Below are 27,979 nucleotides of genomic sequence, written 5' to 3'. Positions count from 1 at the left end.
GATCAGCTCAGACGTGGCAACAGAAGCTAACTAACAGGTTTAGATGGTGAACCATCAGCATTGCCGCTGCAACACGGTGTGCTGCCTGTTTTGGCCACAGGGCAACCACTGGTCTCTGCACTGTCGCCACTGCAGGGGCTCGAGGGTGCACACACACTCTGGCCATTTTGTCTCTTCTTGTTCAGTTCCTCCCATTTGCCCCTGTTGACTCGGATCATGTCAAGCATCGGCTGAAGTTTGGGATTCAACTTGACCAGAGTCTAGAGGGAGAGGTTGAGAGAGAGCGAGAGAAAGAAAGAAACACAGTATGTGTGTATTGTGCCTGTCATTAATTACAATCACATTATATCCACAGAGCAAAGCATTTGCTAATACTACTATCTACTAATATGCAACATTTTATATTTTCAAACAGAATAATATGTTAATATTTTACTTGCTAGAAGAGCAATAGAGAGAGACAGATCAGAAAAGTGTTGTTTAATGCTTCTATGCTTAGCCCTTTAACATGTACTTAATGGTAATACTTGAGTCGCACAAACACTGGCTAGAAAAACAATACATTCTTCATCATAAATACTATATTATATGTGCAAAACAAATGAAACAATGCAGGAAAAACCTGACTACAACAGCAGCAACATACAGCAGCTACTTGCCAATAAATGGCTGCTCTTTAAAGATTAGAAGCACATGTATGACTGAGATTAGTTGCCTTTGTGGTTTTTCTGTAACTCTACATGCAAGTGCAGTCAAATCTGTCGACCACCATTTTAATAAATTGCCTGAAGGACCGGGACTTTTTTGTTGCCTTTGTTCAGCTAACACTGTCGTCTAAGTCTATTGGAGTTTCAGTAATCACTGTAATTAGTTATTGTTTCATTAGCCTTGTTTCATATGGAAATATAACGTGTGGGTATAGGCCACACATGCAGAACAATGGCACCTTTCACTTTTTCACACACGTAAGAGTGGAGCGGGTGGCCGCTGTAAAACTGAGTTACTGTTAAAATAAAACAGAAACTGAAATGATGAACAGCGACGCTGGGGATTGTGTATTGTGCAGATGAAAGGGAAATCAAATCAGCTGTAACACTTGGGGAAAAACAACTAATACCAGCTGCCAATTAGCTGAACTTTAAATGCAGGAGGGCGTTTTCAGGCGCATTTATATTTAGAAGGTGCATTCACTAATTCATATGTACAATTGAAATACTTGTGTAGGTGGTCGACTCTACTGCATGACGTGGCCAGACTCAGACTACTTTGCTGAGAAGCAGACGTCTGCCCGGTCTGCTGTGTCACCTGTGACGCTGAGCAGTCCGAGCACAATGTGGAAATCATCATTTCTGGAATCAGAAGTCTCAGTTATATGTCGGCTTTTTATGTTTCTGAACACATCTGGTTTATATGTGTGGTGACTGCACAGCAACGTTAATATAAATAGAGGGATTTTTCCAAATCCTTCGAACTATGTGTTTTGTTTATTATTTGTTTATTAATGTAATTTGTTGTTAATTTTAACCTGTTCTATAAAGACATATTTTATATGACAATTATTATTACAACCTCTACAACAGCATGTTTTCATTTATTGCCTGTTTAAACACCAGCTAAAAGTATACTTGTTAACAAACACATATGTGCATATATCCATATCAATATATCATTTATGAAATGTTTGTATACTACTGAATAAGGGGCCGGGGTTAAAGAGTTACCTAAATAATTGTATTAGACTGATATAAATGTTGTTAATGCTAATATTAAATATTTACAGCCAACGTCATATAGTGACGACATGTGGCCTACATACACCTGAATCTTTATGGATTTCTTCTGTCTGTGGGTTAAAATAAAAAGATTTTCCTTCTTTCTCCACTGTATATACCCACTGTGGGAAACAGGGTTGTGCAGCACCATTATTCCACTGAGGTACAAGAAGAGTGAGAGAGTGGCATATGGTGGCATATAAAGATGGAAGGTTATATAATGCAGGGATTAATATTCCACAAAGTAGTAAGCCACCACCAGGAGGAGATCAGCGAGATCACGAACAAGATCTCTTCCGCCCACGGATGAAAAGCCCTGCCGCCTCTGAACTTCCTCTGTTCTCCCGCTTGCAAGTTTAATTGGAAGCAGCGTGATCGTGAGCTCCATATCTGCATTCTCCAAACATCAGCCTTTTACATGAGGCGGGGGGGAGACGAGCCCCCCCCCCACACACACACACAGACAACACACACTGCTTTGATGCTTTTTATCTACACTACACAGACAGTAACAATGGTAGAAGAAAAACAGAGCCTGGCACAGATTAGTCTGCTCTAACTTTTGACACTGATTCTGGGATAATTTGATAGAAGTGAAGATGATCTATTGTTTGTTTTCTGCTCTTGATGACTCAGAGTAATGTGTTTAATATGACGGTAAGAAGGAAGGAGGTCTGACTGCATGCTGTCACAGCACAAAAACAGAGGAAATGAACCAGTGCTGTAGTAATGAATGAACCATTTTATCCTTGAGTCCTTTTCCAGCTCCTCTTCTGTTGGGCTTTCATGAATTTGTCTTCAACAAGCCTGATCTCTTAACAGACCTGATCTCCTCAGTAAGCCAGCCGCCTTCTTCCTCCCACACAGCCGCTGCTGCTGCTGGAAATGGGAGGGGTGGGTGAGTCTTTCTTGACGTCATTCAGAAACACACGCACAGAGATTACTATACTAGCAAGGGTACTGTATAGATTTCTATTAGATCCCTGGAATATAACTAGTAGCAGTAACTCTGAACTAATACGTGCTGAGCTTGGATCCAACAATTAGATAAGCCTGTTGTTCTGAGTGCGTCTCATAAGAAAAGTATGTAGTCAAGATTCAGCCCTTATTTCATTTGGGCGCACTGAAGTCTAAAGTACACTGTCTTACCGAGGGGATTTAACCCGACTAACATCACAGCTCCATTCACACATTCCACTACCTCTGAGCTTTGGTGCAGTCAGAAAGTGCACACTCATTCTGCTGTTCTCAAAAGAACACGATGAAACCTTGAACTTGTTTCGGAGCTTTCAATAGAAACGATTTCTTTTTTTTTTTTTCATCTGAGAAATCTGTGACTGCAACAGAAAGTTGAATAGTTGTTGATGAAAGATTCATTGCTGGCGTCAGTGGGGGATAATAGCTGAGGAAGGACACTGACTACTGATGTCAGAGGCGGATGTGTGACAAGTGCGACACGCTGAAGGCCGGAGAGGGGTGAAGCTGAAAAGCGTTACCTCGTACAGCGGCGCGCAAATTCCATCAATCCACTCCAGCTGAAGCCCTGGCAGTTCATCCTTCCTGTTTCGATCAAATATGGCCTAAAAATACAAAAAGCAGAATTTATTTACGCTCACATTTGTGCTTGCACTAGAGATACAAAGAAGAACAATGATTCTGCTCACTATACGGCTACAAATCAGGCTTACAGTCCCTAAAGTGCTGCTGTTACTGCTAAAAGGAAATTCTCTCCCAGCTCTCAAGACAGCTGAGTTTATTTCAGCAGTGTTTTCTATTCTCTCTTATTCTCCTGCAGCATGAACGTAAGAGGCTCCACTGAGGCTGTGCTTCAGAGATAGTTACTGGGCTACGACTTAGAAGTTAATATTTAATTTCCAACACCCACACACACACAGAGCGGTAAAGGTTTGACACAAGCGGCAGACCTGAGGCTACTGCATTAGTTATTTCAGAGGGGAGGCAATGTGGCCTGGCTCGATTAGTCAACAGCTCTTAATTGCATACAGGAAGCTGTTGGATTTTCTTTCTTAAAGAACTTGCAACACAGCTCAGCCTTCAAAATTCCTCAATAAAACAGATAGTACTCTCTGCATTAGAGCTGTGGCTTTGAAAACAGTCGGAATATGTTATAAATTAAGATAAACATCTTAATTGGGACCTAAGTCTGTTCCTGTTGGTATTATTGAGCTATTTTTACACCTGTGTGAGAGAAATAAAGGCAATTTAGTGCCTGAGCTACAGCTCCTATATGCCAAAAAGCCTCCTGTGTTTATAGCTGAATGAAAGGAAAGGTCAGTTTTGGCTTTGAATTCTGTGCAGGAGCAGTTCGTCTTTCCTTTTTCTTAAGAATGACTGTTCCACTGTCCACAGCACTATCCTCTTGGCACAGCAGTGAGGCAGCGGAGCGGTCAAGCTGACAATACATTTTTTAGGAGACACGAGTTCTCATGTTTCCTACGCAGGCAGTACAGTTTGAAACTGCAGAGAAAAATTCATCTTCAGCATCATCAGCTCACGGAGGTCGTCGAGGTGAGAAAAACTGCGAAAAGCACAAAACCAGAGATGGCTGATGTACTCACAGAGGGCGTGAGCTTCAGCTCTGATCTTTCTCTGTCGCCCTGCTCAAAGAACTCACTGGTCACCAACTCTGCAACCTGAGAAGTCAGAAAAGAGGAATGTAAGGCTGCCAAAGAATAATAGTTTGTATTATTTATTCATCTGACAAGGATTTTTCCCCTGTTTATTTCACCTTGCGTGATATTTCCCAGGGTTTGGTGACAGCACCCAGATCACATGCTGTCATCATCATGGATCTGAGGGGAAATCAGACAAACAGATTTAATTGATGTAAAAATAATAACGGAAAGAGACAAAGACGCGATTTTCTTTTGCAAAACATTACCTGCACATGTCTCTGTGAGCCTTCACATTCCAGTTGTACTCCCCTTTGTTAACCAGGTCAAAGAAGGTGTTTCTGTTCCTAAAGGCAAACAGAACTGTTCAGTGTATGTGCGTGTCAAGGACAAAGAAACCACAAGGGGGCGGTATTACCTAAAATAAGCCTTCAGAGCATCAGAGATAGGCTGAATAAAAGTTACTGCGCTTCATTGTAAAATAGTCTCAGTGAAGCCTCTGGACAGCTCCACTACAGGAGATTTAACTGTTTAATAAGAGGTGTGTGTTTAGTCGAACGTACTCAAAGTAGAGGGTGAGGTCTGTGGCCAGGATGGACAGTTTCAACAGCTGCATGAGGTTGCTGTACTCTGTGGACGAGAGGCTGGAGAAGATGTTGTGACCCTGTGGAGACAGATCCAGAGATAACTGTATTTCTAACTGCACACAAAGAGCCAGGAATGATGGGCTCTTGAATTACTTCTTACATTTAGCATGGGAAACATTTATCTAACAAAAGATCTGTAACACCTGTTACATCATTTTATTTATTTACCATTATATTGTAATGTGGGTAATAGTGCCTTATCATAAAATAGTAAATACATTAATCATTCAATCTTGAAATATGTCTCATGCCATAACTCTCAGATCTTCACTGAATTTATTCATTTTCTATTGTATTTAATGTATATTATTATATTATACATATTTATTATTATATTATTACATGATCATCCTAAAACAATCCACACCTAGGTGTGCTAGTAAGTAAAAAACTCAGGAAGTCGCTCCCCTGTGTCTCTGAATGTCAAAATAAACATACACATTTACTATTTATGACATGAGAAAATAGCTTTTTGTTCTTTCATGTGTTTATATATACTTTATGTAATACAGTTAAAATTATAGCCTACAGTAGTTGCAGACCTTATAATTGATGCCCACATCTGTGATATTTTTAGTGGTTAAAATATGCAGCAAATTTTCACCATTCTGCATGTCGGTGGAGCTTTGTCATCAGGTTGAGCTGTTGAAGTCAACTCACTCCTGCTTTAGTCAAATACTTTGCCAGTGGCTAAATAAAATGAGCTGTCACAAGGTCAGCAGAGCAGCCCTGGTTTTACCTTATAGGCTGTTGTACAGCAGACATTTTGACATGTCCTAGCAGAAAAACAGCTGTTCTTAATAACACCAACAATGACTCTGTCTCTTTTAGGTGTCCCAGTAAGTCACAACAGTGAACCAGCATAAAAATATGAGAGTTGTTTCTAAAATTACTCCCTAGTCTAGCCTAATATTGCCTATGAATTTAACGCACCATATAGAGGTCTATTTACAGAAATGTGTGCTATTTAAAGGTGTGAAAATTGCTATTAGTAATTCTGATTACAGAGAATGAACGCTAAAGAATGTTTATTACATAGAGAGTACTGAAAGAGCGAGAAGGGGCTGAGTTTATTTTTCCAAAGTCTCTCATTAAAAAGGCCTTTATGCACAATTTCACCTTAGTAGTAAAAGACCTGTAGTAATAAAACTGAATGGATCAGTGCAGTGGATGGGGGAATCCAGCATCTCCCCAGCACCTCTTAATAAGTTAGCAACATCCCTCACTTGAGGCTCTCTATCATTAGAACCGACCTCTTGCCATCATTTAATATACATTCGTTCACCACTTAGGCACCCTCCTCTAGAGGCATGGAGAGTCTTTCTGTGGATATAATGGATGATGCCGATCACAAACATAGACAGGAATGAGACGTCATTATAACCTGCAGAAATTAAACGAGATCTTTAAAACTGGACAACCACTATCTAAAGGCTGCCTTAGCAGGTCTGTGCTTTTGATTCCCTTCACCAGCTTGTGTGTTCCCATAAAATATTGAACCGAGTAACAGCAGAGACATAAAAGACTTCTCTCATTCTGTCACAAATCGGAGCAGATGAAGGAGGAAATAAACAATGAGAAAGACATGAGGGGAACAGATCATTCATTTGTATATTGCTAAGGCAGCAGTAGCTTACCACACTAAAGGCACCATTTTGATATTCCAAGCAAACATTTGTCAACTTACTGTGTTGTCAGCACCATCATTATGAAGCCACTGGAACCTACCCTGCTAAGTTTCATCTCAGCTGTGCTCTCAAAATGTCTTTATTTATGAATTCATGCAAACCCATTCACCTGCTAAAAACATCTCTCTCAACCAATTACCACCAAATCTATCGCCTCTGTAATTACATTGATTTGAGGGCAGCACGAGCCATTTGTTTACTTACTCACATAGTGCAGACACTAAGGCACCACATGGTTGCCTTCAGGCTCAATGAACCCTTAATGGGTTTTTTAAAAGAAAGGTGGACTTCAACATTTTGATTAATTTACACAGCTAGAAATAAAGAGAGTGAGAGACATTACACGAAAAAGTGTAACCAGCTGTGCCGTATTTACTTAAGCAAATGTAGTGGACCAATAGCAGTATTACCAGTTTGAACTGGATGTTCCTAATTAATTGGCAACTGAGTGGGTAAAATGCATTCGTCTCATATGTAACGTGTTACAATAACGCATGCAGTGTTAGGCATTAGCAGAACCTCCATGTTAACTGCATTGCACCAGATACTAGAATATAGTGCACCTCGCTCTGCAGAATCATAACAGCATGGTTGAAGTGGTGGTGCTCCAGTGTAGCAGAGGTCCCATAAAGTAGAGCAAGAGCTGAGCCCGTCCTGACACACACACACACACACACACACACAGCACAACACACAGAGATAAAGAAGAGGGATAACATAGTTAGCGTTCCACACATACCGAGAAACATAGCCTGCTGCTTATTTGCAAACTTATGGCTCAATATTAAAAGAAGCTGGAGAGTCATAACCTCAACTGCAGCTGAAATACAACTGTTTAACATACAATGTGATCATCATCTGATGTGGAGGGAAAAAAAAACATGGTGTACCAAAGATGCAGCATGTGGGATATTCCAATGTCTTCAATTTGCATCGAAGTTTAAGATAAATGTACTTAATTTTTAGATGACCATGTATTTCCATAATAAAAATACAGAATTCTACTGTTATGTGATGATTTGTCTGAAGATTTCAAAAGTTCATTTCACGTTTTTATCGTTTATCTAGTATATCTGCAAGTTATAGTATTAGTTTGTTGAGTGTGTTCACACATGTTGGTTGAGCATCAAAGGATTCACTGCCCTCTTTATCACTATGTACCAATTTAATATAGAAATCCTAAAGATACAGGTTTTTACTTCCAAACAGCAAATAGCTCTTGATTGTCCAACTTGGTCAACTGCCCTCAATGAAATATGTGAATGTGTGTTTTTAATGACTGCAGTGAGTGAGTCAACTTTAAATACTTTGACAATGAACACAGTTAATAACACACACACAAACACAAAATTAAGAAATATGATCTACGTGCTGATTTGCTTTACTTTCTCCGTTGTCTCCTGTCTAGTCCAGTCAAGCATCACCTTGTGATAAGTGTCTTGACACAATTGTTAATTCTGCAGATGAAAATCCAAACATAAATGACTGTTTTACTTACTGTTTAACTTAATTTCTCCCTGTGAAATTAAGTTAAACATTCAGCTCCTGGTTATGTTTTCTCCCCACCTTGTTTCTGTATTGGCTTCAGATTCAAATTACTTTAATAACCTTAGTGAGAGCACAAAACACCAACTTCAGGCAATTTTACCTGCTGATCTAAATGTGTTCAGAGTCAGCAGTGTTTGCAGTGTCTTCGTTAAGCAGACTCTTATAGAGGCATTATACAACTTGCCACTTGACTCTTGCTGATCTGGGCTTGACTACTGCTGCAGGTGGGAAAACACAAACAAAGAGTGTGTAGGAGGGAGTGTGTTTATGTATGTGTATGGCAAAGGCAGAGAGCAAGAGGAAGCTGGATAACTCACTTCTCCTGAAAAGCATTGTTGGTGCCCCTGTGGTCCAAGTCATGGCACACACAACCGACAATGAGTGCTAAGATCTCCACCTCTGTCAGAGTTTCCTGGAAGCCTGCTGTCTGATTGGCACAGAAGAGAAAACACCAATGGGAAAACATAAACGCATCCAATGAGCACTACAACCGCATCTCTTATTCTGATATTATATGAAAGGAGTACATAGAATAAAAATGGAAAACAGTCCAAGAGCAGCATTCTCCTAAAAAACAGTATCCCCTTAAAATGCCAGTGGGACTGCAGTAAAGGAGTCACATAGGGAGATTTATGGCTTGGATGAATAGGTTCTGGAGGCCATGTGCTGAGTGAGTCACTATAGGTCATCATGGGGATAGCAGCAAAGATAGCATGGCCCTCAGCCCACTCATTAAAACACATGGCAGGAGAATGGTGGAGCCCAGAACAGCTTACACACTACAATTTCATTTCCCTCTGCAAATAATCAATTCAGATGGGACACCATGCATTAATGCTGTGCTTGATTAAATGATCTAGACCGTGTGTGTATGTGTAAGCGTGTGTTGCCCTGAGGACCTGAAAGAGTAAAGGCCTGCTGGAATTGCATGAAGTAGTTCTCTTGGAGTCTCTATTCAAACAAACATCTCTGGTTTGCCTCTGCACTGAATTGGCTGTTTGTATAGTTAGTCAGCATATAAACCTCCGTGATCCGAACACGGGTCAAACAGAAATAGATCAGGGGCATCAGTAAACACTCATGTCATGCTTAAATTAGCTGATTGATGAGCACTGGGTCATCGATCAGCTCTTCGGTTAACAGCTGGTTAGTAATATCCAATCATATTTGTGCAGGTACAATAATTACGACCTGACACTTCTCACTTGTCCCTTGACACTTTCATGCTAGCTCCATGCACAAACCACTGCAATGTCCAGTGGTATTACCAGTACTAACATAATTTACTTAAATAAAAGCATTATTCAATCATAAAAATGCATCATTACAATTAAATGCTAAAAGCATATCAGTATAATTAGAACAAATGCCTACCTACAGTAATAAAAGTAAAAGCAGATACTATAAAATATCATAAAATAAATTTTTTAATACTAATACCAGTGAAGATGCTGATTGTGGAGGAACTAGTTTTAACTACTATATATATTTTTTATATATTGTTTTTATATTTTATTATTTTATTATTTAACTCTGAATTTCCCCAACATATGGGTCAGGCAATCCCTAAAGCATCAGAGACATTAGAGCAAATCTAAGTGCATAAACATTTGCTATAAATCAATAATTCCATCACCTTAGTGCCTCTGACTGAAATGGATCTATTGTTAGTATAATTTTTACCGTTAGCATGGCAAACATGCACTGACAGACATTGAATGCATGTCTCCAGTTGTGGTAGAGGACCATTCTGTAGTTTTTCCTGACAGTCAGCAGCCATCTACACAGCGTCTGGAGGGGAGGAAACAGAGAGATGAGCCCATGGGTCAGCAATTGTCACAAGGACACCAAATGAACAGTGTTCTGGGCAAATTCAGTCAATTATTTAGAGGAAATGGACAGAGAAAGTCAGCTGTCTTACCTCATAGTCTATCTTGAATTTCTGCACCATTCCCAGCTCCATAAACATCCTCAGAGCGGCTGTAATCATGGCATCAACATCCAGAGAGAAATCGTCAAAGGACAACTTATCAATGCCCAGCTCACAAACCAGGGGAATGTTAGCAGCCTGTTTCATTGTGGTAGGAAAACATAGAGAAGGAGAAGATGAGTACAGAGAGCAGAAGAGATGATGAAGAAGTCAGAGGATGTTGTTTTCCAGATGATACGTGGAAATATGGAGACATGATAATTAATACTTTGAGAACTTCATCAGATTTTTATCTTTATCATGTGCATGATTCCAAATAACAATATCCATAGTGAAGAATCTGTCAGTTCAATCTAAGGAGCACAAAGACAGATTTGTTATTTCTGGCAGTAGTCAGCACTTATAACATGATCGCTTGCAGTGCAACCTGCATTTTATTGCTCTCTCACAATCTGTGTTGTGCTGCAGTTTCAGTACGGTGCTGTCTGTCTCTTCTCTTCCTCTACTGTCTAACAGCTATCACAAGCTCAGTGTTTCCCTCGCAAACGTTTGCCTGACAGGTCAGCAGGTATTCTCCTCTCTCTTAATTCACAGGCCTGAGTTCGTTTGTCAGCCAGGTTTGTTTGCCTCTGCCATCATTTGCACTCTGCTGGAATCCCAGTCAAGTGTTTTCAATAGGGCTCCACATGTAGAGCAGTTATGAGAGGAAGTGGGGGAAAGCCAGGAAGCTGGGCTGGATGAGGGGGCTGAAACATCACACAAACACACTGGAAAACAGGATACCTACTTTGCAGTAAGAGGCACAAGGCAAAATTCTACAAAGAAATATCACAGAAACATGCCATGCCTGTATTATAGATATCTCATGCCAATTGAATAACATTTTACATCTATAAATAATACATGGATAATGATTGCCAATTGATTGGAGCAATTGAATGAATTTATTTGGTTGAACTAGAGAATAAAGTCTAGAAGACAGCCTGCCAATAATTCCTCTGTGTTGCCTTAGATTTTTGTCTTTCCCATTAAAGTTAATGAGTTATTGATATTTAATTAGAAAAATGATATCTTAACTAAACAGTCAATAAGCAAAACAAATACATTATGAGCTACATTTGCCTTCTAGTCAAAAACAGATACATTTTAGGCTTTAGAGAAATCTACTTCACAGTTACTGTCCTTTTCCATACTCCTCAGAAAAAGGGGGATTTAATCTTAATGCGCCTCATTTTATTCCTCACAAAATAAAAAAATATATATATGTTATGCAAACTGACATCTATGTTTGTTTGCAAGTGCACAATATAAACAAAAGGTGGGTCCCCTGATGAAAAAAATAAGCTTCTTTTCAAGATTTCCACATGGTATCTTTAATATACATTTGGTTCTCTAGTGACTACATCCAGCAGCAGTATAGCGTGTATACAACTGCCTCAAAATACACTGCAGTCCCCATATTCAGTGTAATGAAGGAACATATCACCTAGTGGCTCGCTGTTTTAATAGTTTTTAGACAACAATGTAATTCAGTGACACAGAGGAAAAAAGACGCAGGCAATATTAGTGCTGTTAAAGCTTGAAGAACAAGCAGTGTGTTGACTTGTGACTTTAATATCTGCGTTAAACAGTTACTACTGTAACTGTTGAGAGAAACCAATAGGTTTTCTGACACGAATGCGACGATTGCAACTGTGAATATTTGTTACCTTGAATTTGTCGACTTCAGTCTTGGAGCAAGTGGCATGGTAAGACAGAACCTGCAAAACAACGACATAGTGTCACTCGAGGTATTTTTCAAACGATTAGAGTAACCTGTAGGGCTCTAAGAGATGCACAACTGTGGCTGGGGCTGAAAATACTGCCCATTCGTGTTACTGCATTTCAGTGGATCTTTCCGGATGAGGAAGTTAACACTTGCCTCTAGAACAGTCTACAAGAGCAGCGATGTCAGCCCTGATTCCATCACCATGTTCCCTTCATTTCCTAAGAGAAATACCTTGCACAGACTTGCAGTTGCTTATTTGATCATAAACACTCATGTTTATTCAGTGCTGCCAGAAGCAATGTATCTGCATATTAGTTCATTCTGTGTCTCTCCTTTAACTGCTCCATATCTCTGTTCTCTATTTCTCCTATTTAGAAACAGAATGGTGCTAACTACTATAATGCACCTGAAAGCCCCTCATTGTAATCTAAGGATATAGTGCTGTATGGCTACATACTGCAGGGCAGATGAGGGATTGCTTTTCACTGCCTCTCATTAATTTTCAATAAAACCTTTGTGAGAAGGTTATCTACAAAGAGAGATCAGCACTTTTTTCATGGCGCATTCTTGTTGAAATATGAGACTAAAAATAATCCAAGCACAAAGAACCCTGAGAGAGAATAAGTCATGAATTAGCCATGCAGTAGTCATCATTTGCTATGACTTCTGGGTAAATGTTTCAGCATTCGGCATATGTTGACTGGGAAAGTAAATAAAGTTGCCATTATTTTTAATAAAATAAAAGAACAGACAGGATACGCAGGGAAAAATCAAAGCCATATGACAAAAGGAAACTGAAGAAGGGCACAGTCTACATAAGTCCACGCTCTGAAGCATAGTAATGTTTTTGCAAATGTCAGCACATAAAAAATAATTACATACTTTCATTTTCAACATTTGATATCAAGCAGGAAATCAAATCAGATATTGCATTCTTACATCCAAAGCCACAGATTGTTTGGCCCAGGACTTCTTCACCTGGTCATACATGATGGTGTTGTTGATGCCCAGTCCACAAAAGATCACAAACGCCTAAGAAGAAAATGAAACACAAAACTTAACTACAACAGCTTCCAATACACCCACAGGATACCGTGTAGTATGGAAATTAGTATAGGACCTCAAAAAGCCGCTGATCTGCATCGTCAAATGGTTTTCCATCGAGCCTGTTCAGCACTTGGGCAACACCTGTTACACAAAGGCAGTTTATTCATACAACAGTAACTTCACAGCATTACATTGAGCTTACTACTGGTGAGGCACATGTACACGTGACCTGTCAAATTCAATGTACAGCATACCTGGAAATCCACAGAGGTGAAAGAACTTAGAAAGTTCATTGTGATGTTAATAGATTTAAAATAGAGGGCTGGTGTCTTTTAATATCTGTTATTGCTCTCCTTGTAAAAAGCATGTAATTAGAATAGATGGTTACAAGTGTAAGCAGCTTAAATGGCAGCTTAGAGCCCTGTGGTCATCACATAGGCACAAGACATCACCTTCTTACTGTGTCATTTTTCATTATCACAAAACAGCTTCATTCTTAGTTTTTAAATGGATGACCCATAGTTTTATATGACCCGTGGTGTTGGGTTTAGTAGTCTTAGAGTCTTAGATCAGACATGAGCTGGAACTGGCTCAGCACTCCTTTCCATCAACTGAGAATTGATAACTGGTAAACCAGTCGCAAACATTATTTGAACAGTTTTGTCACCTCTTTATACACAGCAGATTCTTGACTTCAGTTTTAGATAGAAATTAGATTTGTCACATGGTGTGACAATAATTATTTGATACTTAATATAAGTAAGACAAAGACAAAAGAGTTAGTAAAGGATTTTTGAAATGCAAAAAATAAACTACTAATTTACTATTGAGAGAATTGGAGTCTTTGGAGATGAGTAAGACATTTTTAAGTGTTCTTTCAGGAATTTTGTTTTATGCAGTCATAAATAAAATCATTATGTTGATGTCTGTATTTGTATTAAATGTGTTTATCTATTTATTGGTTGAAATGAATTTAATAGATCCTTGAACCCGTGCTACGTTTATGTTTTGTGATGCTCTAAGCTGTTGTTATTGTTATTATTATAGTTGTTATTGTTGTGAAGTGCTGACTGCATTGGTTTCCACTCTGGGCCTTAATAAAGTTATCTATCAGTCTGAACAGACTGAGCACAAGCAGCTGTCGTACTCAAACTGTACTGGGAAGTTGCTCAATTGTAGTGGTGTGTTTATGGTCGATATGGTATCTGGCTCTCTCTGAATCACCATCCACATCACCATTACCAGCGGTTTCAGCAATTCAAATAGAATTAAAAAAACAAAATGTCAATTCAGTTTGTCAATTCCAACATTTTTCATATTCATTTTAACCATTTGAAACATGAATCATCAAAAAACTAGCACCAGCTATGTATATTAAAGTGAATTTCACTGAGTGTTGAAAGGAAATGCTCAAATTGATTTGACATTAAATATCATTAGTCACAACAGTAGTTCATGTTGTTTGAATGAGCTGGATGTAGCCTTGGCAGATGACACATGAGCATTCATTTTCTAACTGAATGTATCCTTGACTTGAGTATTTCATCTCCCGCTGCTTTGTTTGTATAATGGTCTTTCACTCCTGATCCTCAGGTACCACCCACACACCGCATTTCTTTCTCCCCTCATTCTTTCTGTTCTTCGTCCTCTTCCCTCCCTTACAAATGTACTTACACCCACGCGAAAAACGTGAATACACATGGACAAACGCACGTCTTAACCAACTTTCTGCTAATCACTTTGCTCCTAAGGAAAGAAAATAATAATAATAATAATATAAACTTTCTGTGTTAGATCTCCGTGAAGCAATATCCAGCACCAAAACCAGACCAGAGGTCAATAATTTATCAGAGTGTCAGTGTGGTGCTGGCCTGGAGCTGATTCACAAACTCAAAATACACAGTCAGAAGAAGGGAACTCCACCTCTAAGTGTGGAGTGATGTGGATTCAATCACACATATGCAGCCTCTGCTGAATTAATGCTCCTTTCTCCTCTATTATCGGCTATGCAGCAAAAACAGAACAAAGAAATGTGAAACCTACATTTTCATGTGCATCATGTCAGTGCTGGACATAACTGCATCACTGATACAACATGTCAAATGTATGTGGACACTCTTCTGGTTTGGGCATGTTCCAAAGTTTTGGCAACAGTCTTTGGCATCATCTCCCACACAATACCTTTGATAACAGCCGGAGTACTAACTGATACAACACCAGGGACATCATCAATGCTTCTGTGGTTATGAGAGCACTATACTTGTGACCACATGCTTTAATGCACATTGATAAATGCTTGAAATCATATTGACATAAATATCTCACTTACCAATGATTTGGTGGTTGCTGTTCCATATAGGAACACAAAGCACAGAGCGGATGTGGAAGTCTGAGAACTGATCTGCCTAAAAAAAAGTGGGACCAGCATAAAATGAGTATAACCATCAATCATCATAAAGAAAACACAGTTCTATGCACTAGTCTCACAACTATCTAATTATGTATAAATGAGACCTCAAGGAGAATTATTTTAAATTATTTATATATAAAATATATATATTATATATAATAATAATAATATATATATATATATATATATATATATATATATATATATATATATATATATATATATATATATATATATATATATATATATATATTGTACCAAATACAAAAGCAGTAATTAATTTAGCCTATTTAAACTTAAGAAATTACTACAGCTGGTGTATTTTATATTCTTAACTGTGAGGTACTGACAGTGTCAATATTAGTATCGAAAGATTTAATAGTAAAATAAAAATTGAAAGAAAGATTACCATGCACTTTGATACAAAATTTGATTTTCAATTCAACAAGAAACCTTTGGAAGCGGGAGAAGGCAGCAAATATTGATGATGAAATTCAGCACATTAGGTTTTGTCTTCTTCCAAGATTAGTTATTAGTTCTACTGACTGAAAGATGTTTTAATCTGTCCGATAAGGTCACACTTAAGTGACTTAAGTCAGACATCGCTTAATTTCCATTTCAAACCATCTGTCTTCTTATTAAACCACACACTTATAATCCCATTCTGAAATGCTTTTCAGAATCAACACCGCATCTTCCAACACTGACAAATGTACTTACAGAAGTACAAATAGAAGTACCTACTATAACTTAAAAGACTTCTAATCATTTTATTCAACAAATTTGAAATAAATTTTATGTGCGTTTACCTCAGCATCAAAGCGAGGATCCTGATAGGCATCGCTGATGTTCACAGGTAGTCCTGTGGATGCTACCAGCTCTGCAATACTGTTGTTGATGAGCCAGTCTGAGTAAGATGACTTCTCCATACTGTCTTTGAAACTGGAGCCAAAAAAAGAGGGGAAGTTAACAAAAGAAAAAGGACAGGACAAACAGCACTTGCTTATTTTCTAAGGAAACATTTTATTCTTAAAGAATAGAAAATAAAAAATAACACTCTTCTTTAGCAAGTAAGTTTGTTATAATGAAATAAATATGTACATTTTAATTGTATTTAAGTTAAAAAGGTTTCATTCTTTTTCACACTTAAACTGCAAGCTTGCAAAAAGGCACTCTTATTCCTCCTTCTGAACCTCCTTTTACGTTCACTTGCAGTTAATGAAGTTCTCATACTGCAGATATCAGTAAGCTTCTCCTGCAGCTCATGAAGTAATGAAAAGTTAATTGCGTGATCGCCTGCCTTGCCAAACACCCCCGCACTCTGCCACAGAAACACCTGCATCCCTGCTCAGGCTTCCCAATTATATGACTTTTCATCTTCAAACACAATACAGTAAATGTTCAACGTGGCTCATTTTGTCTTTCCGGATTAGAATAAAGACAGGGAGACACTGCTGTCAGGTCTTTTGAATCCCTTTGATCTAGATATACAGCTGTGCATGGAAGTGAATCCCACAGTGTTGCAGGAAATAAACCTCATGGGTGAGATGGAAAGATGCTTTAGCTCTTTTTCTGTCGTGCTCTCTTTCTATCTTCATTCTCTCTCTTTCTTGTCATATCTGTCATTTAGCTACCACAGACACACTACATAATCTTCCCCATGGGGGCAGCTGCGAATTGAAAGGCACATTAGAAAACTTACAGTACACTTGCTTTTTGACACCACATTTATTTACCTAATTACACATGTAATTGTTGTTAGTCACAACCTTTAGGAAGAGTAGTGCCGTCGCACAGATAGTGCGCTTGTCATTTCAGCTTGATTTGAAATGCTGTGTAGTTTTATTACTCAAAATTATCAACTGACTACTTTTATAATACGTGGAACAAGAAACACAAACCAGAATGGAGTCAGAATGACAAAACTCGCCAGTCAAGCGAACATAAATCACATTTCTTTGATTACTACTGATGTCTTACTATTGATATTTTTTCAATTCTAATTATATATTTTTTAACTGCAGTTATCACTATCACATTGAACTGACAGATACAGCACTTAGGGTATAATTTGTCTTCCATTCAACATGGGTTTTCATCCATAAACATCCCACACAATATTAAGCCTCTCTTTCTTAACTTGCCATGTCTAGCAGTAGAAAGAAGCAGCAAAACCCAATTAAGTACAGTATGAATTCTATTCAGATCTTACTTATTATTCCCATATTATTCAGTTCTTATACTTCTTATAAGCATTTTTGTCCTTGATGGAATCTTTAGAGATTCAAACAAGGCTATGTGCAGAATTTGCAGGTGCTGTAGTGCCAAGGGCAAACAAAGGTTGAGATACGACAATTTAATGGAAAGGTTACTCGTGTGAGTAGAAGGAAAATGGAAGGCAAAACTTTTCATCAGGCCAGATGTTATTGAAGAGAATAGCAGGTTTTAACACTGAGCCACCATACTTACCTGCTTTCAGTGTCTGCACTACACTTAGGAGACAGAAGCTCAAACGACTTTGTAAACTTCACCACCTGAAAGATTTGAAATGAAAGATTTTATTAACCTAATGAAAAAAATATGGAGAACTATTAAAATATTTTCTGATACAGACTGAGACAGAAAGAAGTAACTGACACACAAATGTTCAGACAGACATAGAAAATGGGATGGCAGACAGAAAAACAGTACCGGTGACTCAATGTCCTCCAGCAATTGAACAGAGCAGCGCTCGCACTTTAACAATGTCTGCGCACGGTGCATGATCTTCCTGACAATCTTCTCCAGGTCAGTCTGCTCTTCAAACAGGTCATTGACCACCTCTAAGAGTGCCTGAATATCAGTGACAGAAATGATACCACTAGAATTATTCCCAACAATTTTGCAATTTTGACACATGCTGCTGTAAAACCCACTAAATAAGAAATGTGTCACTTTTAGTAGAGACCCTTTAAATAAGGTTGTGCCTCACTCAGCTGTTCTAACGTGATTACTATTATTATGATCCTTAAACCATAAACCAACAGGACAATATAACGTGATTAGTTTCTTCAATAAAAGTAAATTAGGCCCTTTATCTAAGGCTGTGCCAATCCAATTTAATACACAAGCACATAAAAATCATATGGTGTAAAGGGATCTCTCCTCATTTCTTTCCTCCGTTCACGGTAATGCATTCTCATTATGTTTTATTCCATTAAAGATCAATGTGTGGTACGAGTTAGTGCATCTTTTTACATTCCGTACGAGAGTTAGATCACGGACAGCCCTTTGTCTAGATAGACGCTCATCCCCCTCTTCAGTTGTAGATGCAGCTGCATGCTGCTCTGGCATGCTGCAATCGCAGCAAGTGGGCTGCTACTAATCAATACTTAGTCTCAGTGTCAGCACTGGGGGGAGGAAGTAATGCTGATCCCAGGGATGGAGGGTTTATTACCCTGCTTTGCCCTGTCGCCCTTACCCGACTCCTGTCATACTCCTTCCTTGAGGCGGCAAAGAGTTGGGCATTGGAGATGGCAATACCACAGAAGGGCAGGTACATTTGCATCACCTGTGAACATATTGAACACTTATTAATTACTGAGATACATACATCAATGTATTATTAAAAAAGTGACGACTGCTATTGTAGTTAATACTTAATGTAAGTGGTTTTTAAGTTTTATTGTAACTATGCAGGCTCACTGAAATAAAGTGTCTGCAAAAATGTCTTTGGAAAAATCTATTCAACATGTTTGTGAGACCTCAAGGTACACACAATAAGCCTGATGCACTAAGATCCAAAATAGTGAGTACTTTTACTATGACGCATCAAATGTTAAGGCACCAGAAAGTGAAAAGGTCAGCGGCAAATGCTCAGCCTGTGGTTGAGGGGGCACAGTAACTCATTAGGGAGGTCTGTTCTGTGAATGACACCCATAGGGCTGTAGCTTGCCCAACAACTCTAAAATTGGATCACTAGACAGACGAGTGTGTTTGTTTTTCCAAATGTATTACCATGAGCGGTAAACACATGATTTGGACACATTCTTTCATTTCTCCTTTGCATCCTACTGCTTCAAATAACAGCAGCCTTCCATGCACAAGCAGACCTATCTAAATATAATGTGAAATGTATTAAAAGATAAGATTAAACACAGTGCCAGGTATTGCACATTACTTTTAAGCTAAATAAATCATGAATGTATTTGCTTTATCTCCTCCCTGTGTTTTGAACACTTGGAAAACAAAAACGTCTCACTATACAAAATATATGAAGTCAAAGGTGCTAAATCCAACTATGTGCTATTTTGCTCACTTCAAAACGCAGTCCTCAGTGCACACCCTTAGTAGATCAGCTCATGTTTTTTGTGGGACTTATCAAGTTTGCAAGTACAGTACATTAATACATGCAAACCTCCAGTAAATCAAATCAGTCCAAATGTGTTTTGGTGAGAAACGCTCAAGGTAAGTGTAACTTTTGCTTGTTTACAAGATGGGCACTTTTAATGTTATATTTGCATTTGTATTTCAGAACTGTGAAAATAAAGTGATTTGGAATAAATGAAACAAAAAACTAAGTGAGTGAATAATGTTTTCATCCAAGAAAAGGCTCTGAATAGGAACAAATAAGAAATAGCCTTTCATTGGCATTATTACATGCTAGAACAAATAAATCAATTCAACTGACATTTTACCTTTTGACTGAGTAGTCTGCCTTGTGCCTTGGGCAGTAACACATTTTTGATTTTCCTCATATTTTCTACACATAAATAATGTAATCACTTCATGTGGCCTAATGACTATTGTTAATATGTATCAAATCAATGTCTCACCAGTTTGATTGATTTCTATTTTCACCCACCCCTGCTGAGTAATAATGAACACCAATATGCAAGCACATGGTGCAGAAAACTGCATGCTGTTAAGTAAGACAGCTGGGATGTGAATACACAGGTTGGATTCTATACAGCTACCCCACAATGTAGTCCTATCTGACAGCACCTATAGTATGGGATCAATAGAATTTACGTTAGGCCTGCCACTTTGTTTATTTATCTACCTTTACCATCTGGCTGCTATGTAAACAACACAATCAGTACAACAAAGCCACTGATGTTTACCAGCCTTCAGTGTGACCTGGGGGTGAGGACACTACAACAATACATGAATGGGAAGTTACTCAGCTGTGGCTGCTGATACAGGCATATCGTTTTCACCTTTCAGAAAAGATAATGCAGCAGTTAGTTATCAGCCACCAATGAACATGTGAAGAACACCATCCTATAACACTGTTTTAAAAAGTTATAGTTCTACATGGGACATAGTTAAGGATATTTCTCTGTGTAATGGGTTCAGAGTTTTACGTTAAGGGCCCCATGAAGGGTGATTAGTGATTAGAGTCAGTTACAGGCTGGATGGTTTAGAATAAAGAGAAACTCCAGTGACAAAGTGCAAATAATTTGAAAACATATACATACAGTATGGACTGGTTTACTATAGGTATACTGCATAAATAAAATAAATCAGGCAACTAATCCTGAATAATATGTAAATAAGATCTAATAAAATTAGTTTAAAGCATGAGAGGAGGACAACAACGAAAATAAACCATTTGGCTTTAATGTGTTTTCAGCAACTAATAAGCAAGGATTGTGCTTATAATGTTGAACAGAAGTCTTCTGTGCTGATATGTTGCACTAATGTGTATATTATGATACAGTTTATACTGACACTAAGTGCGAATTAAATCATTGAATTAAAAGCAATTCTAATTCTAATGTGAAATGAAATATTATTCTGTCACGCTAATGATTAAATTAATTTTATGCACTTCATTCGGTCATTATACATAATCAAGCACCTTATGCAACAGTTTTTTAGACACAGAAACAGATGATGCTGAGCACTAAGCTCATATATAACGCTATTTCAGCTGTCCTGTGGAATTCTCTAATAATGATCTTCCAGAAAGCCAGTGGCCATCAATACCCCCAGCAGGAGCAGATTCATTACCGAGCTGATCTACAGGGATTAGGCTATGGATCTGCCCATGGAACTAACAGGCAAACCTAAGAAAAGCCATTGTACACAGTTGTATTACAAACAAGACTTTTTTGTCTACAGACCTGTAGACTGTCCAGTAAAGAGTGATTTAATAATGAAACTAACTGGTGAAGACCTTAGGGACAGATTGTTGCTTCAATCTCAATGACTTCCTTTTGCGAAAGCTGAAATTTCACGAGGTCATCTGTAGACAATTGTATAACTAGTACTTTATATGTTTAGCTACCAGGAAAACAACTACTAGTTGATTTAATAAAGTGCAAGGCAAAGCTATTTTTATTTTACCAAGAATTTCTCATGTTTCCCAAATGGGACTTAGCACTGTGTGGACGAAGCACACACGTTTTTCAAATATACTTAGCAATGATTGATGCTTTTTAACGTGACATCAAATGCAATAGAATTCTACATAACCATTTGGTAATCCATTGTCATACTATATATGAACAAGATGAATGTCTATATATGTTTGTGACATAATAAGAATCCAATGCAGTACAATGAAAGACCCTGTTTCCTATATTTCTTAAGTAGGCAACCGTATCATTAACAAATACACTTTTCATACATGAGAATGTAGCATTTGAAGTATATCAACCTGACTGGCTGTAATTTATGGGCACCAATACAACACAGCTAGTAAACACTGTGCCAGGAGTGCTGTTCAATAGCTACTATCCATAAATAATTCAATTGTTCTACACTTTGCAGGTACATGGAAAACACCAGGAGCCAACAGGAGGTCACAATAAGTGTTTTCTTGTGGCCATTAACATGTTGTAACGCTTCTATTGCAAAAACAACAATCGTCCAACTACACAATTCTTTTGAGTTTTCATGTGCTTTCTAATAAGCAAAATCTAAAAAGAAATATGTAATTTCTTTTAAATGATAAATTGTTACTGGTTAGAACAGACATGAAAACAGTCACAAAGGCTAAGTGTGCAATGTTTTAATAATATACAGTGATGCTATGGTTAAACTAAACTGCAGTTATCGATAAATGCAAGGAAACCTTGGCAGCCATACATGACCACACCATAACAATAGTGGTTTGGATCATGGACAAGTCTTATCTGTAGGATGCCAACTGTACACAAATGTTTTCATTTCCATGGCCAATTCTATCTGTGAACTTCGTGTCTTCAGCTATTTGGAAGGTTGAATGTGTTTCTGTCATTATTTATGTGCTATGATGTGTGTTCTCTGTTTGGCTGTCTTCATTGTGTCTTTTAAAATTTGCATACAAATAATGGATGTTATGTCATGAACTGCACAAAAATGTGCAGAATCATGAAAGGGGTTGAAAGCAAGGTTTTCTTTTTCTTTTATTTGGTGTCAGAGCATTTCAAAAGTAAATGCATGCACACAAAAGTAGTGGAAATCCTTGAGGACTGCTGCAAACTGAAAAACACTAAAATCCTTCAATGGTGCAAAAAGGAAAATCGCTAGCACTGTTTGTTTAATGGTTACAGATATTGCCCCTTATAATGATGTTCATCCGTGGGTAGTGAGTCACAGTTCATTATATCAAAGTGAGTTCAAACTGAATGCAACCAGTAAAAAAAAGAGAGCAACATTTTTTACTGTGTCCCTCATAGCTTTACATTGAGGTGGAGAAGTGGCACCGAACCAGAATCCTGAGGCTCACTTGAACCATGATCACCACTAGTAATACATTTATATTGTACATTTACTTTTTACATATCTGCTAACAGATGGAATTAAGTGTTACTGATATTTTATCAGTGAAACTATGATGGGCCAATAACATCAAGCGCATCAGGTTTTAAAAGTCGTAACTATCACAACTAGCTTTCCTAGCAGAAATGAAACTTCTAATTGAAATAAAATTTTGTTAATTTTTATTCATAGTAGATTGTTTAGATAGACACATGTGTTGCTACATTGGTTTGAATCAATATGCCGTTAGTCTTTACTTTTACTTTACATTCTGTACTACTAAGAACTTATACTTAAATAAACACAATTCTGTGCTACCCTACATGCAGAGAAATAATAACATTCAAGGCAAACAATAATTGCCATCTGCCATATATGTGGTTGTATCTCACAGCATTGCAAGTGTTTTTAACGTATTGCTATGAACCAATGAGACAGGGAATTTAGAGGAAAGAAACAGCACAATGGTGCCAATCAACTCAAACAGATGTTAAACTATACTGGCAGAGGCAACCTTCACAGAACTACTTACATAATATTAAGAGAAGATTGAACAAAATGTTTACCTGTGAATAATACATTTATGTAAATGTATTAAAGGGCATGCTAAGCGGAAAAAAAAATGCTAAGTCAAGATAGCAATGCAAGAAATAAACATAGCATTATGAGGTCAGCTTATACGCTTAAATTAAGTTAACTGGTGTATTCCTTTGCAGAAGATAGTGCGACTGTGCAATTATACATGGAAGATGAGTGACATGATCCAGTCCTGCAGAACACCAATCAATAGAGACAATTAAAGCAATATTGGATTTTAAACCAGCTATTTAATGCATTTAAATATCCAATAAGGTTTCAGTATATACTGAAGAACATTTGTTTTAATAAAGGAATATTAACTATCTAATGTCATCTGCTATTATTTGCCGGTGTAGTATCATTTAAGGCTTTGAAAATGATGATATATTGTTACAGGGTTTTCCATAAAAGCAGAGCTGCAGCCGTGTTGTGCAGGGAGCTTACTGTGATGCTAGCTTTGCATTTCATTACTAATTCAGCTGAAGCCATCCCAGGCATTAGTGTGACGGTAATGCAATGTGAAATGTACTCAAAACAAGGGAAAGCAAAAAAAGAATCCACAATTTGCATCTGTTATGAACAACAGATAAAAATCTAGAGATGCATTTTTGACAGTGGAGCTCCGAAGACGAAGAGAAAAACATATGATAATCAAAAAATGTGCTCCAATGTAATCTAACTCTAAAATAGAAGCACAACTACTGCTTTCATGCCTCATCTTTTCTTGCCCTTAGGGGCTCAAAGCTACAAGAGAACAACTACGTGTATGTGCCTGTCACTGCCTTGCTGCTACATCTATTCAAGTGTGCCAGTGGACAAACACCTGCTATTTGTGCCTCTCTAGTGATGGCAATAAGGCAATTAAACAATCTAGTGTGGGTTCCAAACCTGCACCTAATGCCTTGATGTATTAGTGTAATACATTCATTCACTTTAACATCTATGTCTGTCTATTGCAACGGGCAACTTGACTTTCTGTTGCGATTTCAAGCTGATTCACAAAACGGTAAATTTTATTCATCTGACAGCATGCTTTAGTTGTCTTTTAGCAAATGTCTGACTTTTTGTCCCATACACACAGGTGCACACATTCACACATGGAAGCTGTTTGGTATTAAGTGTTGATGTGCTGCCCATTGAGCCTTTTGAGTCATTTTAATTCACCTAAGTGATTCGAAACAACTTAAACAGTAAAATTCATACAATAACACTAAACCGAAGACAGATACTTAGGCTCTTAACAATTTCGTTATGTTGCAGCCTGATTTTCCAATGGTTCATGTAAATTTATTTCACATTATTCTACACTCATTACCCCGTAAGGACAAAGTGAAAACGTTGTCATTGCCAGAGGAATATGTGAGAATACAGTCGTGCTTTTGTGTTAGAAATGATTCAATGTAATTCGATTTATGATTTCATTCACGCGTTTTGCTAGTATGTTAAAAAAATAAGAGAAAATACACTTGCTATACTAGAAATGTGAAATACAGTTTCTTTACACATATGAACAGTGTTTATTGTAATTATACACAAATGATAAAGTAAAGTAATTCAGCTTGAAGAAACTCTACAGGGGGTGGAGGGGGGGTTGTTGTGTGACGTCTACTTTTCATATGTGGAGATTGTGGAGTGGAGTGAAGTTTTAGCACAGGACTGCGGGGATATTAACTGGTTATGAGACATATTAAAACAAGCTAAGCTGGCAATAAGATACGTTTTATTGAACGGCAGAATATTTCTGTAATGTCTGATTCTCACCCAGGTTATACTCACAGTCACTGTATAATGCTGAAATTACCTTTTCGTCATCCTCAGTGAAGAGTTCCCCACTTGTTGTCTTGTTGATAGCCTGAGCAACTCCAATGATCTCTCCGTCACTGTTGCGGATAGGCATGCACAGGAGTGACTTGGTTTTGTAGCCTGTCAGCTTGTCAATTTCATCACTGAAGCGTCGGTCCTGCAAATCCACAGGGGAGGAATCAAATGATGATAGTGCAGTAAAAAATATCACTGGTCAAAGTCATGTAATAAACGACAGCATGGTTTGAGGTTTGCTGTGTGAAATTTAAAGCTGTTTAAACTGCAACTGTAACTGTTTGGACAGTAGCTGGAGCTGTAATGCAGCTCTTTATTTCTATGATTCATTTCTACTGTAAATGTTTGATCAGCCCAGAAGGAGTCTTCTCTGCTACTTTTCTTCTATTCAAAACAATTTTGCATCTTTGCAGTGTCAGTACAAGTGTCATAACACTGCTTTGGGTCCTTAAAATCAAGGTAATTTGGGAAACTACAGTGAGGGAATGCAACTTTGACACGGCTGATCTTAGTTCCCACGCTGTGGAGCTGTTGTTATATTGTTATATTGATGATCAATTAGCTTTGACTCATAAAATGGCAAACTGGAAGGCAATGATCTGTCTCTCTCTCTCTCTTTTTCTAACTCTGACACAGAGTGAGGCTGGCACCTGATAAGCGTCGGGGATGTTCACTGTCTCTCCGTGCTCCGCCACATATCCAATGATACCTTTGCCCCACGGCACCTGAACTTCATCCGAATTCATTGAGGGTAAAACCGTGGTGCCTGCGTGCACGTCAAAGAACTTGGACACCAGTGTCTTCTTGTTCCCAGTTCCCTCCACTAAGAACAAGGAGCATCGGTCTGCATCCACCATAATACAAACAAACACAAGGATTTTGTAGCTGAGGCTCGTTAGATCCAAGTCGTTGGATATGTCTTTTACAAGCTCCAGAAAAAACTCTCTCTCGTTGTGCTCTTTGAGGTAATACTTATAATCCACGGCTGTGGATGGATACTGGGGGATGTTGACTCTGGACTCGAGCAGCGCGCTCAGGATGTGCGCAGTGGTCGGGGGCAGAGAGCTCGCCTTCCTCAGGAGCGCTCGTCTCCTCATGCTTGTCAGCGGCTCCTGGGCCCTGGAGTTGACATGTTCGTCGTATGTCCTGTTGACATTGATGGCCTTTGATCTGGCGAAAGTTTTACGCAGCTCCTTCTGCGAGGCTCTCCGCTGCAGACCGTCACATTTGCTCGCCCAGCTGTCCTTACATGCGCTGCTCCTGTCCTCTCTGGGCTCGGCGGGAGCTGCAGCCGCCGGGCTCTTAGTCGCCTGGTGGTTCTTGAGCCATTTCTCCACTATGCTATAATTCCCCTTTCTGTTCAAGTAATCCTCGAATAATTCGGGATGAGAGTCCAGAAAACTTTCCACGTCGGAGAACAACATATTTGCCACTGCCATGTCTGCACTTCATGTGGTCCTCAGTGAACCAAATCCATGAAATCGCGCAGAGAAAGAGCATCTATGACGCTTTCCCGCTGGTTAAAGTGTAGAACCATTTGAATATCACAACTTCCACGGTGCGTTATTCTGGGAACATCCCAGGAGCTCTGGCATACCCAGTTTCCTCCCTTTGCGCATCACTATATTCCCCAACAGCATCTCCACGCCGCACACTTTATTTTAACACCATTAAAGCAGATGTAAGCAAAATCAGTCTGGATCAGTCAGTTCCGGCTCGCGTAGACTATCACAAGCACTGGAAAATCTCACACAAAGCCCTTATCGAGCATCACTGTGGTGTGGGGGCTTCTTGTGTGCAGAAGACGCCGGCTGTGGTTGGCTCTGTCCCGCTGACGCTCGCTTCGTCACACAGACAGGAGCTCAGGGTTGCTTCAGCCCCCCCCCCCCCTGGCTCTTTGAACCGTGTGCCCTCCTTAGAGATGCTGATGAAGATGATGATGATGTTGGCCGAGGATGATGCTACATGTTGTCAGCTGCACAATATAGAAGTTAAGAATTCCTATGCATTCCTTTAAGAAAGCTTTGATGGCCCTGCAGGATGATAATAGTAATCACACTGAACGACTGTGGCCTGTTTATGGTGAATAAAACAGATGCAGTAACTTAACAATACGTTTAATTGCATCCACCAAACTTGGATTGATGCGGACTCTACAGAGGTCTACATTATTATCTGGTTATATAACAGCGACTTGTATTAGCAGAAGGAACTCAGAAAATCTAATTCCTTCACACAGAGACGACTGCCTGCAGAAGCAACGTTTGAACGCTAGAGGGCGTCACACCCCACAACTTGGAGCTGGGATCACCCACACACACACCCTGAGCAAAGAAACACAATAGGCCCAGTGACGTCACACTCATTTCTAGGTACAAATCAAGTTACAGCTTCAAGTCCCTACATTTCTA

The 27,979-nt window shown here is 38.7% G+C and overlaps 1 protein-coding gene across 2 annotated transcripts; it reads right to left on the bottom strand.

Annotated features, from left to right (window-relative positions):
• On the bottom strand, window positions 1-27,007 carry pde11a (phosphodiesterase 11a). Of its 2 annotated transcripts, none has more exons than XM_026376927.1 (20): window positions 26,219-27,007; window positions 25,552-25,710; window positions 18,904-18,993; window positions 18,081-18,275; window positions 17,913-17,977; window positions 16,253-16,385; window positions 15,363-15,438; window positions 13,107-13,174; window positions 12,926-13,018; window positions 11,928-11,978; window positions 10,210-10,356; window positions 9,972-10,079; window positions 8,606-8,715; window positions 7,304-7,394; window positions 4,969-5,069; window positions 4,675-4,752; window positions 4,522-4,585; window positions 4,352-4,426; window positions 3,269-3,352; window positions 1-260 (listed from the first exon to the last, which is right to left on the bottom strand). In XM_026376927.1, exons 1-20 carry the CDS (start codon window positions 27,005-27,007, stop codon window positions 27-29), a joined length of 2,811 nt encoding a protein of 936 aa, XP_026232712.1. In that variant the 3' UTR covers window positions 1-26. The 2 variants fall into 2 exon arrangements, with proteins under 2 accessions (XP_026232712.1, XP_026232713.1); XM_026376928.1 differs by having other exon boundaries at window positions 18,135-18,275.
• Window positions 27,008-27,979: the final 972 nt, after the last annotated feature.

Source organism: Anabas testudineus, chromosome 21 (assembly GCF_900324465.2).
Source record: "Anabas testudineus chromosome 21, fAnaTes1.2, whole genome shotgun sequence".
NCBI classification, from domain to species: Eukaryota; Metazoa; Chordata; class Actinopteri; order Anabantiformes; family Anabantidae; genus Anabas; species Anabas testudineus.
This window is presented reverse-complemented; position numbering and strand designations above follow the sequence as displayed.

Bases quoted from the DNA above. Each gene is read 5' to 3' on its own strand.
- pde11a (XM_026376927.1), bottom strand. From the start codon at position 27,007: ATGGCAGTGGCAAATATGTTGTTCTCCGACGTGGAAAGTTTTCTGGAC. The intron at 16,386-17,912 runs GTAAGTATGGTG...TTTTGGCTCCAG, and splicing joins AGTGCAGACACTGAAAGCAG to TTTCAAAGACAGTATGGAGA. The intron at 13,175-15,362 runs GTAAGTGAGATA...TTTGTGTAACAG, and splicing joins CAGCAACCACCAAATCATTG to GTGTTGCCCAAGTGCTGAAC.